The 14,353-nt window shown below is 38.8% G+C and overlaps 2 protein-coding genes across 2 annotated transcripts in view; one reads left to right on the top strand and one right to left on the bottom strand.

The window, feature by feature from the left end:
• The window catches only part of mrs2 (magnesium transporter MRS2), a 16,305-nt gene extending 1,952 nt beyond the window's left edge, over positions 1-14,353 (top strand). Inside the window, exons 3-12 of the mRNA XM_088326140.1 lie at positions 984-1,020; positions 1,338-1,450; positions 11,179-11,340; positions 11,408-11,538; positions 11,681-11,797; positions 12,963-13,032; positions 13,211-13,293; positions 13,385-13,502; positions 13,622-13,735; positions 13,819-14,353. Of these exons, the coding sequence (XP_088182266.1) occupies positions 984-1,020; positions 1,338-1,450; positions 11,179-11,340; positions 11,408-11,538; positions 11,681-11,797; positions 12,963-13,032; positions 13,211-13,293; positions 13,385-13,502; positions 13,622-13,735; positions 13,819-13,878 (1,005 nt within the window). The 3' untranslated portion in view covers positions 13,879-14,353. The remainder of the gene's footprint in view (positions 1-983; positions 1,021-1,337; positions 1,451-11,178; positions 11,341-11,407; positions 11,539-11,680; positions 11,798-12,962; positions 13,033-13,210; positions 13,294-13,384; positions 13,503-13,621; positions 13,736-13,818) is intronic.
• Positions 1,575-9,781, bottom strand: LOC148371601 (integrin beta-1-like). The gene is made up of 7 exons (XM_088326146.1): positions 9,656-9,781; positions 9,258-9,515; positions 7,637-7,829; positions 6,717-6,849; positions 6,451-6,646; positions 5,175-5,453; positions 1,575-1,837 (listed from the first exon to the last, which is right to left on the bottom strand). The coding sequence occupies exons 2-7, from the start codon at positions 9,512-9,514 to the stop codon at positions 1,657-1,659; spliced, it is 1,239 nt and encodes a 412-aa protein (XP_088182272.1). The 5' UTR covers position 9,515; positions 9,656-9,781; the 3' UTR covers positions 1,575-1,656.

Raw genomic sequence — 14,353 nt, 5'->3', positions numbered from 1 at the left:
AGCTGAAATAGGCAGGGTCCATAGGCTAAAACAGCATTTATCTTATTTGCTATGTGAAAATTGCACTATACAGGGATCAGAATGGAGATTTTCATTTTCAGCTGAAATAGCCAGCGTCCAGGAATAAACCAGGGCTGCCGCCAGGGTGCGCCAGAGCAATAAAGGAAAGAGTGAGACAGTCGGATTTTGAATTTGTTTGCTACGCAAGAGAAAAAGTGAAAAAGTCGGAATGCCTTTGGGGTCCAAAAACAGCGGAAATCCGCGGATCCGTGGAAAATTCTGATCCCTGTGCTTTGTCCAGACTAAATCCTGCAGGTTTTTTGATAAGTCTGTATTTACTGTGTAACAACTGTGAATTGAAATATTTTTGCGACGAATGAATACATCTCATCTCATCTCATCTCATCAGCCGTACCGCATATCCTCATTAGGGTCGCGGGGGGCTGGAGCCCATCCCAGCCATCTCCGGGCAGTGGGCAGGGGACACCCTGAACTGGTTGCCAGCCAATCGCAGGGCACACAGGGACAGACAACTCATACGCTCATTCACACCTATGGACAATTTGGACCGGCCAATTCACCTGAAATGCATGTTTTTGGAACGTGGGAGGAAACCGGAGTGCCCGGAGGAAACCCACGCAAGCACGGGGAGAACATACAAACTCCGCACAGTAAGTCTGGAGCTGGATTTGAACCCACGACAGGTTCCCATGACATGAACTGTGCCGCACAAGCGCTAACCACTGCGCCGCCGTGCTGCCCGAATGAATACATGTAAAATAAAAACAAAAACAAGAAGTAAATAAGTACAATTGAATAATGGATAATCATAATATGCATTCCTTACACTAAATCTTTGAACTATCGATGTGATGTTTTAAAAGAACGAAAATAAAATAGCTGGAAAACTTACAATTCTTATCATATGCAGTGTCACATTTCAATATTCTAACTCAATTTATCTTTTTTTTTTTTTTTGACAGATGAAATTTGACCAAGAGGGCAACGTAACATCATTCGGTGAGTGTTCCAACACAAAAATCAATTTTCGTTTTGGTTTGAACTTTGTCGGTTGATTTTTGTACAACCTGTGGATAAATCAATCTCCTTTTTTTAAAAATCTGAAAATAGATTAATTCTCTCAGATAGTTTCACAATTTGGAATATTCAATGTGTGTCAGTATCATTGATTGTTTTATGTTATTTGTGTCGTATTCTTCATTGTGAACATACCACACCATGACTGTTTCAGTCCTGTGATTTCTTATGCTCTGTGTGCATTTAAATCAAACTAAAAATCCCAGTGGTATTACACTTATTTTTTTTCCCTCTTGCAGAGAAAAAGAAAAATGAGTTTTGCCAGGAACTAGGTCTTCAGGCAAGGGACCTTCGCTTTCAGCACAGTACCAGCCTCACCGCCAGGAACAACTGTATCATTCTACGAATGGAGGTATGCTTAAAAAATATGGTGACAAAATGTCTCCCCTCAAAAAAACAATAGTACAAGGAAATTATATTTAACATGTCTTTTTTTCATAAATTTGTTTCATACTATAAATGTAAAGAAGCAAATGTAAATGAGAGAAAATTAAAGCTTTTTAATGCAATGCAAAAAAAAAAGATATAGGTTAGGGCTGCAAAGTTTTGACTGATGGGTTATTGTCCCTGAGGGCAATCTTTCACTTGGGCCACAGTGCAATGTGTCCCTGTTGCTGTTTGCGTGACACTGAAGTAGAAGTAGCAAGAGTCTCCGCGGCTAATCATTTTACAGGGTGCATCAATATCCGCTTTGCTTGCCACCATGCTCAAAGTGAAGTAGCTGCACTCCTCCTGGCACCTGATGACCGGACAATACATTCAAAAAGAAACAAATTTAAAAGACTACGGTCGGATAATAGTACAGTGCAGTGGTTCTCAACATTCTTAGTGATGTATCCTCTCTGAGAAATGTTTGAGCCAAGTAAACTTAACCAGCGCCAAGCTTTTCTTTTTTGTTGGTTTGGCAAAAGACATTTTGGAGTTTTAGTTGTAAGGTGATATTCTTGAAATTTTGAAAATCTGTGACCAAAAAGAAGTAAATATAGATCAATCAAATGTTTTTTTTTCTCGGTTCAAATTATTATTAGCTTCTTGTCTTGCTAATAAACAGACTAGTTAAAAACGTTTTTCTCTAGGCCGTACACCAACCTAACTTGTGATCCACATCTCTTCGGCCAATTGCAGGCTTTGTTTTACACCGCTTTAGCCTATACGAGCCTGTAAATGCTTAAAAGAACCCGCCTCCCGTTCCTCTGAACAACTTAGGCCAATAGTGACCGATTCAAATGACGATTGATACATTGGTGAGGAAATGAAAAGCTGATACAGTGCATCCGGAAAGTATTCGCAGCGCTTCACTTTTTCCACATTTTGTTATGTTACAGCCTCATTCCAAATTGTATTAATTTAATCTCTTATCTCAAAATTCTACACAAAATACTCCATTATGACAATGTGAAAAAGGTTTTTTTTTTTTTACTTTTTTTGAATTTATTAAAAATAGATAACTAAGAAATCACATTTACATAAGTATTCACAGCCTTTGCCATGAAGCTCAAAATTGAGCTCAGGTGCATCTTTTTTCCACTGATCATCTTTGAGATCTTTCTACAGCTTAATTGGAGTCCACCTGCAGTAAATTCAGTTGATTGGACATGATTTGGAAAGGCACACACCTGTCTATATAAGGTCCCACAGTTGAGTGTGCATGTCAGAGCACAAACACCAAGCATGAAGTCAAAAGAACTGTCTGTAGACCTGCGAGACAGGATTGTCTTGAGGCACAAATCTGGGGAAGGATACAGAAAAATTTCTGCTGCTTTGAACGTCCCAATGAGCACAGTGGCCTCCATTATTCGTAAATGGAAGACATTTGGAACCACCAGGACTCTTCCTAGAGCTGGCCGGCCTTCTAAACTGAGCGATTGCGGAAGAAGGGCCTTAGTCAGGGAGGTGACCAAGAACCAGATGGTCACTCTGTCAGAGCTCCAGCGTTCCTCTGTGGAGAGAGGAGAGCCTTCCAGAAGGACAACCACCTCCGCAGCAATCCACCAATCAGGCCTGTATGGTAGAGTGGCCAGACGAAAGCCACTCCTTAGTAAAAGGAACATGGAAGCCCGTCTGGAATTTGCCAAAAAGCAACTGAATGACTCTCAGACAATGAGAAACAAAATTCTCTGGTCTGATGTGACAAAGATTGAACTCTTTGGTGTGAATGCCAGGCGCCATGTTTGGAGGAAACCAGGCACCGCTCATCACCAGACCAATACCATCCCTACAGTGAAGCATGGTGGTGGCAGCATCATGCTGTGGGGATGTTTTTCAGCAGCAGGAACTGGCAGACTAGTCAGGATAGAAGGAAAAAATAAATGCAGCAATATATAGAGATATCCTGGATGAAAACCTGCTCCAGAGCACTCTTGACCTCAGGCTGAGGTGAAGGTTAATTTTTCAGCAGGACAACTACCCAAAGCACACAGCCAAGATCTCAAAAGATTGGCTTCAGAACCACTCCGTGAATGTCCTGGAGTGGCCCAGCTAGAGTCCAGACTTGAATCCGATCGAACATCTCTGGAGAGATCTGAAAATGGCTGTGCACAAACGTCTCATCCAACCTAATTGAGCTTGAGACTTAATGCAAAGAAGAATGGGCAAAACTGCCTAAAGATAGGTGTGCTAAACTTGTGGGATCATATTCAAAAAGACTTGAGGCTGTATTTGCTGCCAAAGGTGGATCAACAAAGTATTAAGCAAAGGCTGTGAATACTTATGTAAATGTGATTTCTTAGTTTTCTATTTTTAATAAATTCCCAAAAAGTAAAAAAAAAACTTTTTCACATCGTCATAATGGAGTATTTTGTGTAGAATTTTGAGATAAGAGATTAAATTAATACAATTTGGAATGAGGCTGTAACATAACAAAATGTGGGAAAAGTGAAGCGCTGTGAATACTTTCCGGATGCACTGTATATCTATCCCAGCAGGCTTTCAGTTGCGCCTTACAGCGTGGAAACTACAGTACATTTAAAACACTTATGTCACACGCCTTCAGAATTTCTGCTGCATATTTATCACTCAGAAAAGTTTCAGATCATCAAACCAATTTTAACATCACACAGAGACAACCCAATGAAATACATAATGCAGTTCTGAAATGTTGATTCAATTTATTAAGGCGCAAAAAAAAACTATCTGGCCCTGTGTGAAAAAGTAATTGCCCCTTGAACCTAATAATTTGTTTAGCCACCTTTGTCAGCAATAACAGAAATTAAACGTTGACGATAATTAGTTATAAATCTTTCACAACGCTGTGGCGGAAAATTGAACTTTTTGAAGTTGTTCAGCCTGCAAAGTCTGCCGTAAAAACGGCACAGCATTTGACAAAAGAAACATGTTGCCAATAGAGAAGCATCGTGGTGGCAGTGTGATAGCTGAGGCTGCTTTGCTGCCTCAGGACCTAGAGAACTTGCTGTGGTTGACAAAATAATGAATTCTAGTGTTTACCAGAAAATCCTAAAGGAGAACATCTGACTATCATCCCGTGCCATCAATTTCAAGTGCTTTTGGATCATGTAGCAGGACAATGATCCTAAACACCAGCAGGTACACCCCTGAATGGCTTGAAAAAAACAAAATAAAATGAAGGTTCTAAAGGGGCTAAGTTTAAGTCGGGATGCTGTGGTGTGACCTTAAACATTCAGTTAATTTTAGAAAACCCTCCAATGTGGCAGATTTGAAATCATCTTGCAAAGAAGAGTGGGCCAAAATTCCTCCTCAGCGGGAAAGACGCCTTAATAAATGGAATCAACATTTCAAAACTGCCTTTTGTATTTACTTGGTTTAATTATCTGAAACTTTTGTGAGTGATACATATGCAAAAAACACAGAAAACAGGAAGAGGGCAAAAAATGTTCACAGCGCTGTATATCTGAAAAATATTTCACAAAAGACTATTTCTTGGAGGGCGTTCCTTGAAATCCTGTGTGCCTTACAGTGCCAAGAATACGGTAATTTCCTAATTTAATATTTGTAATGATTTTTTTTTTTTTTTTTTTTGAGAATGTAAAAGTCCAACGAACCCTGTGGTGTTCCTTCACCTAGCCCCAGTTGAGAACCACTAGTCTAGTAGTACTCACCTGACTTTTTTAGGTCCTGTCCCGAAAACACGGCAATCCACGCATTCTGCGTGTGCCTGACAATAGCCCAAACAAGTGGGGCAATCCTCACATGTGGGGCCTGTGTACGGAGGGTCGCACCGACAGGTTCCGCATTGACACATCCCGTTGCCGTTGCACACTTGCTGGTTCGATGCCATGCAGGAAGTCACGTCCATGGAGCAGCTGCAGTCCTCCTCGCTCCAGTCGTAGTCACAATTGCACTGGCCACACTCACATTTGCCGTGACCCCCACAAATTCTGCCGAGCAAAAAGTCTTTTTGCGATTAGGGATGCAACTATTTTAATAGTCTGCTAGTCACTGAATATTGAAACCATTAGTCGAATAATGGGATAATCCTTCATTTTTCTTAAATTTAGCATGGATTTTATCTTAGTTACGGTATGTGAAAATTATTATAAATACAAATAAAAAAATATGGTACAATAAAAAAATCTTTTTCTGAACATATTGCAGATTTGTGCAAAAGTGTATTAAAAATGATACATCTAAAACCAAATAAGTACAGTGCTCAGTCAGTAGAGACATACATCCTGGAATAAACCTATTTCCATGTTTTAGGGACAGGCAAAATAATCAAAAATCAAGTAAACATTTTTTATCCCTGTGAACTAAGAACAGGCTCATAAGCAACAGTAGAAAAGTACATAAACAAATATCTGCATTTTGTGAAGTACATTCAGTGGTCAACGGCAGAGTCTGTAACAAACAATTCTCAACAATTTGAAATTAAACAGTTTTATACGAGAACAATATGTGTATACAATGTCCAATGCAATTATCAAAACCATATTGGCTTGAATGTTACTTGAATCCTACGGAGACGACGAGTCAGGATCCGTTTCGTTCAGCTGTCTGACTGTTCTCTTTAAATGTTTGTACATCATTGAGCTACCTCCATGGTATGCAAGGGCTGCTTTGCAAACTTTGCAAGTCGTCTTTTTATTCAAACTTTTGGTCCGCGTACTTAAAGGTGATGCCGTCTGTATGTTACTGCTTGAGACAGCAATGCTATTGCACATGAGCAACTCTAAGCAGAGATTATATTTATGTCGAGTTGCCTCACTTGGAAATACGTGTCTGCTGCTAATAGTTGACAGTAGAATTCGTTGTGACTTTTTCTATTATCGATTTATGTCAAAAACATAAGAATTGTTGTTTCACTTGTGATGATAGATAGATATTTATTCATTCCCAGAGGGAAATTCACATGCACTTTTATATAATAGAACATACCTGTTGTTGTGATAAGGGCAATCAAAATTGCTGCACTCGCAGAACATCCCGCTGTAGCGTTCGTTTGCGTTTGCTCCACTATCGCAGACGCATCCCCCCTGAATGCACGTCCCATGGCCGCTGCACACCGCAGTGTTTGGCCTCATGCGACAGCCGGAACTGTCTTCCTCACAGTTTGCATTGCAATTGCACTCACCTGGACGAAATGTATAAAAAGTGCTGGGATTCTGCCACTCATTCAATTACTTAACTTACAACCTACTTACACTCCACATTTATCTCTAACTTGATACTTTGTGAAAGGCTGCTTGATGTTATGAGGACAGGCCAGGGCCCGGTCCTTTTTTTCTGATTGATTTTATCTGAGGAAGTGACGCAATGGGCAGCATCGGCAGTCACCTGGACATAAAGAGCAGTCGTTAATATGAGTATGTTCCATGATTTTTGCGTATAGATTGCTATCGCCCCTGTACATACAAGATTGATTTGTTCACAAATCAAGCTCGAATCTAGAATTGCTCGCATATCAAAAAAAAATTCCACAAAAAAAAAAAAATTACAGTAATTTATCAAAAAAAATTTCCACAAAAAAAAAAAAATTACAGTAATTTCTTGATTTTCGCAGGGGTTGCGTTCCGAAAAAGCTCCCCTATAGTCAAATTCCACGAGAGCATTTATTCATTTATTAGATGTCAGTAACATATAATACATACAACTGTAACCAGATAACAACTATAGATCTACAAATAAAAACATAGAACACAGAATTGCAGATGAATAAATGAATGGTCTTTATTGTCATTATACGATAGTCCAACAAAATTGGAGGGCTTTTTTTTCAGTGCAAGAATGCTCTCGAAAATCATCTGGGTTAACCCAAAATAGCTATTAAACACATCTTTCTTTATCTCTAAAGACAAATTCAAGTAGTAATTGATAACGGAGGAATGTGTGTGCAGATGGAGGAGTGAGGGAGCATGAGAGTGCACGATAAAAAATAACACAAGCGTGCGGGATCAGGTCTATATGGCAGGAAATGCACTTGCTAACTGAGATGAACTTATGCTGGTGGTGAGCGGTCTCGAGCACTGGTGGAAGCGTCTGGAAATTCTCGTTCCTTGTATGTAGCAGGGCACTGTATTTTCATATGAACATACATGTGTGACCAAGGTTTGCTTATACTAACCTCAACCAGAACGGTCCCATCTCTCGCGTTGTTGAATGTAATATTAATTCCAGCTGGCACAGGACTGGTGTCCATGTTCAGGTTTGTGATGAGTTGGTCTTTAGTAATGTTGACCGGGAAAGCCTTCGCATCCCCAGGTCGTAAATAGACTGTTACTTCTAAAGGCTGCAGGGGCTCTGCTGTGGTCTCGGTGCTGTAAGTGTATTCAAAGAATTTAAAAAGTACAAGAAAAACATTTTGTGCAACTTTAGTTAACCCTTCAAGTGCTGTGTTTTTGTTGAATTACGGTGAAAAATAAATAAAAACTTGAAAACATTGTAAATGTGATTCTTTAAAATACAGAAGATACTTTTAATATTTTGTCTTGCATCAAAGCAACAAACTTTAAACGTGTTACCTTAAGCAAGTCCAATATAATTAATTTTTTAATATTTTAGGTAAAAATATTTAATTGGGAGAAAAAAATGTTCATTTAAAAACATTGTTCACATAAAGTTTTGTGGGGATTACCAAAGATGTGCAGAAGTATAGTAACAGTTTTGGGGTGAGGAGCACCCAGAGTGTCAGGCTGGTTATTTTTATTTTTCTTAAATTTCACTCAAAGGGACATTGTGTGGGCAGCATGGCGGCGCAGTGGTTACCGTGTGTGCAGCACAGTTCTGAGATCATGAGATCGAACATCCTGTGTGGAGTTTGCATGTTCTCCCCGTGCTTGCGTGGGTTACCTCCGGGCACTCTGGTTTCCTCCCACATTCCAAAAACATGCATGTCAGGTTAATTGTCCCAAGGCGTGAATGAGCGAGTGACTTGTCTGTTCAGGGTGTCCCCTGCCCACTGCCCGAAGATGGCTGGGATGGGCTCCAGCACCCCCGCGACACTACTGAGGATAAGCGGTGAAGATAATGGATGGATGGATGGGACAATGTGTAATATTTAGTGCCAATAGCTGTGGTCTGTGCAGCCCCGAGACTCCTTGTGATTAAGGGCTATACAGATAAACATGACTTGACTTGATTTTAGTAATAAAAATCCATATCTATACTTCAAATTATGTTCTTTTAATTGTACTCACCAGTTTTATACTTTTAATCTTTTTAATTATTATTTTTCTTTTTTGTAATCATACTTATAACTTGTTTTTCCAAGAAAATAAATCATTAGAGTAAAGGTTGGGGAAATTAAGATGAAAAAAGAAAATGACTTTTTCTTCCTTTAATAGAAAAAGATGTTTCAATGGTTGTAGGATTAAAAAAATAAACTTAAATTGATTACAAATGTTCTTAATTTAAAGAATATAATTTGAATACATTAAGTTTGTCATTTTTTTCCTATATGTTCAAATTGGAAAATAAAGTATTGTAAAACAAGTAAAAGTATCTGTTAAATATTTTAAAATATTATTGTTGTCATTAGCATACTTTTTTTTTAGTCTAGATAGCTTTTTTGCTAGTCAAATGATGTATTATTTCTTACTTTAAAGCTTCTTTCTGTACTCAAAAATAAAAAAGTCTTAAAATAAGTCAAAAAACCTCTTTAAGATATTTTTGTAATTGTTAACATTTCGATTGAAGTCAAGGGAATACTTGAAGCCACCAATAAGCAAACCAGTGTTTCATCATACCCGCTTCCATCCCTGCTGACTTGAACTCGACCTCGGGGGTTATACATTTGAGCATTTTCACAGCCTAACTCCTTTAAGCCACTTTCAGTGCCACAACGGCGTATTAAACGGGAGTTTGTGCACCACGCACACTGCGGGCCCGACTGGATGCACTCGCTGCAGGACGACGCTGACTTCAGACATGTTTGTTTTTTAGCCTGGGTAGTCCACAGCAAAGGCAAAAACAACAGGAGGATGCAAAGCGGCTTTATGTCCATCCTGAAGATAAACAATAGAGTCTTAGCAGGAAATGTCAGCAGTCAATAAAAACCCTTCATGTTTGAATCAGGGATATAGTTATTAACAGGACACATGACAAAATACAAAGCAAAGGTTTACTAGACAAAAGTATAACTTACTGAAGGTCCTGAAGATGCTTTCTCTGTTTAGGGAAAATGTTGCCTTTCTCTACACAGATAATTACACAACTCTTGCCTGTATCAGCTGTTTCGATTTCTAAACTGGCGCAATTTTATTGAGTTAGCCTCCCTCCTCAAATATTTGCGCAACTTGCGACCAAAAGCACAAAAAAGAGCCTCTTAAAGTGACAGTGTGTACTATTTATTGCCTCCTAATGGTAAAACAAACTTTATTCATTAAAAAAAACTATGGATATGAATAACAAACAAGAATACATGTACTATCATATGAACTTGCATTATTTTAAATACTCAGGTCAAATATTTGTATCTACCGTATTTATTCATGTATAACAGGTTCCATTGATTTTTGATTAAAAATCAGTGTAAGATTTTGTTTCACATTTTCTCAGCTCAAAGAAGAGATCATATCTAGGGCTTGAACTTAGCCCGAATTTTGGTATTTGTTGTTGTAGACAGCCAAAATCACGCATCCCCTCACAAATAAAATTTGGCGCTGTTTGGCACCACGTAAGGACACAGAAGGCAGGCGCGCGGCAGGTAATTGTTTCCAGAGATGGTCAATCCCCCTCTTCTTCTCACAAATCAAATGTAAAAAGTCGTGATAACCTTGGGCTCGGTCCCCCAAATCAAGTTAATTGGTCGGGGTCGGGCTCGTTCGGCCTTTTATACCCCCCGTTTGGGTAGTTTCGGGATGGATTTATTAGAACCGATCTCACACTAAACATTGTAAGTGACATACATTGTTGGAGACATGTGGCATTGATTAAAATCATTTATTGACAACTGTGAACACTATACCAAAATAAAATTCACAATGTATTTATTTAAGGTTCCCATTCATTATCCCTCGTCGTGCTTTTTTGTGTTTATTTATATCTTTAAGGAACAGTTTTCGTCACTTTCTAACATTCGTCTCTGGTACAATGAATAAAAATAGTGTGATATAAGATGAAATCAAATGCCCTTTTGTATGTTATATAAATCACAGGTGGTCTTTTTGTTAGGATTCAGCACTCTCACGGCCATGACCTGGGTTTGATTCCTGTCGCATCTAGTGATTTGCATTTGTGGTCAGCAATGTTTTTCGACCGATCACTCATTACAAAACGTAAACCTTGTGTATAAAGCACACTCAAACTTAAATTCTCTTTTAGGGAAAGACACTGAGCGTTATACACGAATGAATATGTTATTTTACATAACATGAGGCTCACCTTGAGGGAGCTGACACAATTATCCATCATCTTGCTGCTAACGGCACACCCAAATACCTTGAGAAAGGCTGGGCAAAAAAAAAAATTGGGGAAAAATGCTGCAATTTTTTACTTTGAGTTTCAGTAGTTTGTATTCTTTGTGCTTTTAGCACTCTTTATTGGTTGCATGACACAATACAATAACATGTAGTGGTCAAATAATACACACTTTTCTTTAAACAAAACGCTTTTTTTTTACATTTTAGCTTTGACATTCTCTTAGCAATTTGACTTGTGTCTCCGCAGTCATTAAAAGCCATAGTGACCCCACATTGCCTTTTGGTGTTGGATTTCCGTGGTCTGGGACTGGAGCGCTGGTTGGTTTTGGAGCTTGCCCCACAACTGGCCTCGCAGACGCATTCGCTGCCTTTTGAATTCAGGGCTCTGGAGGCCGTCCTGCAGTACAGGGTGAGGACAGTCTCGTTGCTGCCAAACAACAGAAACAAATAAAGATCAAGTGTGCTTCCACCAATAGGTTAACAATCTACATACCGGACTGAACGAAGTTGAACCTGTGATATTGGACGTTTTGGAATCCCTGGTGGATCCTAAAATCTTGTCAGCTGATAGGAGTAAACTGCACATCCTGCTGCAGAACAGTAAAAGGTAAGATTGAATATTAGCATCGGTATGAAATACTATATACAGTACTGTACAAACAATTGACGTCCATCTTCTGATTCTAGTGGTTTTAATCAGCGCTATGTTGTTGTTGTTTTTTTTCTTCTTGTCCTTGAAAAATATTCAGTTTATCAGAGTTGGAGACAGACATTAAGGTTTTCAAAGATTCCTTGTTGAAGATTTTGGATGAGGACGAAATTATTGAAGAGCTCTGTCTCACCAAGTGGTCGGATCCAAGAGTTTTGTAAGTCGTAAACAAGCCACGTACACTTGTTCAACAAGCACTTTTCTTTTTATTAAATCTGGGTTACAAAAGCAGATCGCCCCAAAAGGGTATGGTGATCAAAGTACAGCAACATGATTGGCCGTTAGTGACATTCATGTGAACAGTTTATAATTGTCAAAACAGATAACAAAAGTGAGGTATAATAGTCAAAATAATGAACTGGCATCCTATAAAACTTCCTTTGCAGGTGTCCAATATTAAAAACAAAATGAACTTTATCACGCACCTAAAGGGAACTGACATAATTGTCCGCCATATTGCTGCTAAAGGTATTCCCATAAACCTTGTGAAAGACTAAGCAAAAAAAGAGAAGATAAATGGTGTAGTTTGGCCACTCTGAGTTTCAGTGGTTTGTATTCTTCCTCATGCTTTGTAGCATTCTGTTTTGGTTGCACAAGATTTTGGTTGCAGTGTCCCTTTAACACATTTTTAGTTTAACTTTGTTTTTCAGTATTCTGCTTTATCATTTAGCCTACTTTAGTAGCCTACCCTATATGTTACAATCATGGATGACAAGTCAAGTCATGTTTATTTGTATGGCCCTTGATCACAAGAAGTCTCAAAGGGCTGCACAGACTACAATTACACCATCCCTTGATCTAAAACATACTGGGGACAAGGAAAAACTCAAAGATGAAGCCAAATTAGGTGCAGCGGCTAACAGGGATTTTTTTTAAACAGGATTTTTTTAGGCATAACGCATTCATTCAGTTTGGCATTGCATGCATTAACTGGTTCATTTTAACAGTTGAGTGAACGCAGTTTTACACCTGAACCAACTCACCATGCATTACAAAAAAATTGAGTTGGTGTTATGGGGAAAAAAAGTAAGTTTTTGCATTGCATGGGTAATACGATTAGACTACGTCAGATCAAACTAATGGGCAGGACCTACTAAAGCTCAGAGTATATCCTTTACTACTCTCCAGCGGACAGAGTGAGCGTTTGGTTTGAATTTCTTTTCAAAATCATAACTGTTTTTAGAAATGACCTAAAGACTTGCTTTTTTGGATTGACCCAGAAATTTATGGGAAGCTGGATTCAGTCATCCGAAGGGCTGGGGCCAGGCCATTGGCCGGATATTTGGCATGACTGCTTTAACAGTTATTGTTTGTCCCTTTAGAGAGGAAAGCAGTTTGGGTATCGACCATGCAGAGGAGATGGAACTTTTATTGGATAACTATTACATGCAGGTATTGATTTTCATCTGAAGCCAAATTTAAGCCACAGCAATAGCTGTGTATACAGACGTACATTAAAATCAACACTTGTGATACTTATACACAAAAACATTATGCCTGTCTTTGTTAATCATGTTGATTGGAAGCTAACTGCTATCTTATTTTTGTTTTTTCAACCTGTCGCATGTAGGCTGAGGAGCTGGGTAACAAAGCCAGGGAGCTGAAAGGCCTGATAGATGATTCTGAGAGTGTCATCTTCATTAATCTGGACAGGTGTGCATGACTGTCCCATAAATGCTGTTTTAAGCATCTGTGTCGGAATTTATCCAAAAACGAACTTGAAGGGCGTCGTCGTATGTTCTAGCCACCGGAATGTGATGATGCGCTTGAACCTGCAACTGACCATGGGGACCTTCTCGCTCTCCTTGTTTGGTCTCATTGGGGTTGCCTTCGGAATGAATTTGGAGTCGTCTTATGAAGAGGTCAGATAAGATAAAAGCCATTAGTGAATTCATGCCATACAGTATGTGGACGATGGGCAGTTAATTGGCAGACCCCCACTCCAACACCCAAATAATGTTCCTTGTTTTCTCTGTTTCAGGACCCGCGTGTTTTTTGGTTGGTTACAGGATTCATGTTCCTTGGGAGCGGCCTGATTTGGAGGCGTCTGCTGTCGTTTTTAGGACGACACCTCGAGCCAACATTACTACCACCGGTAATACTTTTTTTAAATAGCCCATTCGTTAGTATAAACTTACAAATTCATTTTACTCGATTGTGTTTTTCTTTCTGGGATAGATTCCTCCAGTTTGGAAGAGAAATCTGAAAGCATCAGACGTGAAGGCTGGAGTGAGGTGATGTCATCGATCTCTTAACAGGCTAAATGACTTTCAAGGACCTCACTTATTTATTAAACTCAGTCAATTCTTATTAGTTTTCCTTCAAACTCTTATCCTAGTGCAACTGGTGTGTATTTAACAAAAGGGAGGAGTATATAGATATTCCACTTTTTTTTTCTTTATTATAAAAGCAAGTTCAGAGTGTTTCATGTCTCATCTCTTCAACTTACAGTCCTTAATACGGCAATTCGTCCTAATCATGTGACTCCTAATTTTCTGTTCATATTTGAAACATTTTTATTCCTCAAACTTTATATAATGTCGGAGGTCAACCTTTACAAACTGTTCCTATTAAAAAGTCCTGCAGGCCTTTATTAAACATGTTTTCATTTGTTCAAAGTATGGATGTCCTAATGATTAATATGTCTATGGCAATATCAAGAAATACTTGAATGAATATCATTGAAATGCATTAAACATTGGTGTGTTTGTGA

Source organism: Urocampus carinirostris, chromosome 2 (genome assembly GCF_059441175.1).
Source record: "Urocampus carinirostris isolate Australia breed hairy pipefish chromosome 2, RoL_Ucar_1.0, whole genome shotgun sequence".
Classification (NCBI taxonomy): domain Eukaryota; kingdom Metazoa; phylum Chordata; class Actinopteri; order Syngnathiformes; family Syngnathidae; genus Urocampus; species Urocampus carinirostris.
Note: the sequence above shows the minus strand (reverse complement) of the source record. Positions and strands in the feature narration are given on the sequence as shown.

Coding starts and splice junctions, on each gene's coding strand:
- LOC148371601 (XM_088326146.1), bottom strand. CDS start 9,514: ATGGACATAAAGCCGCTTTGCATCCTCCTGTTGTTTTTGCCTTTGCTG. Junction 6,647..6,716: donor GTTAGAGATAAATGTGGAGT/GTAAGTAGGTTG, acceptor CATTTCGTCCAG/GTGAGTGCAATTGCAATGCA. Junction 5,454..6,450: donor TGCCCTTATCACAACAACAG/GTATGTTCTATT, acceptor TTTGCTCGGCAG/AATTTGTGGGGGTCACGGCA.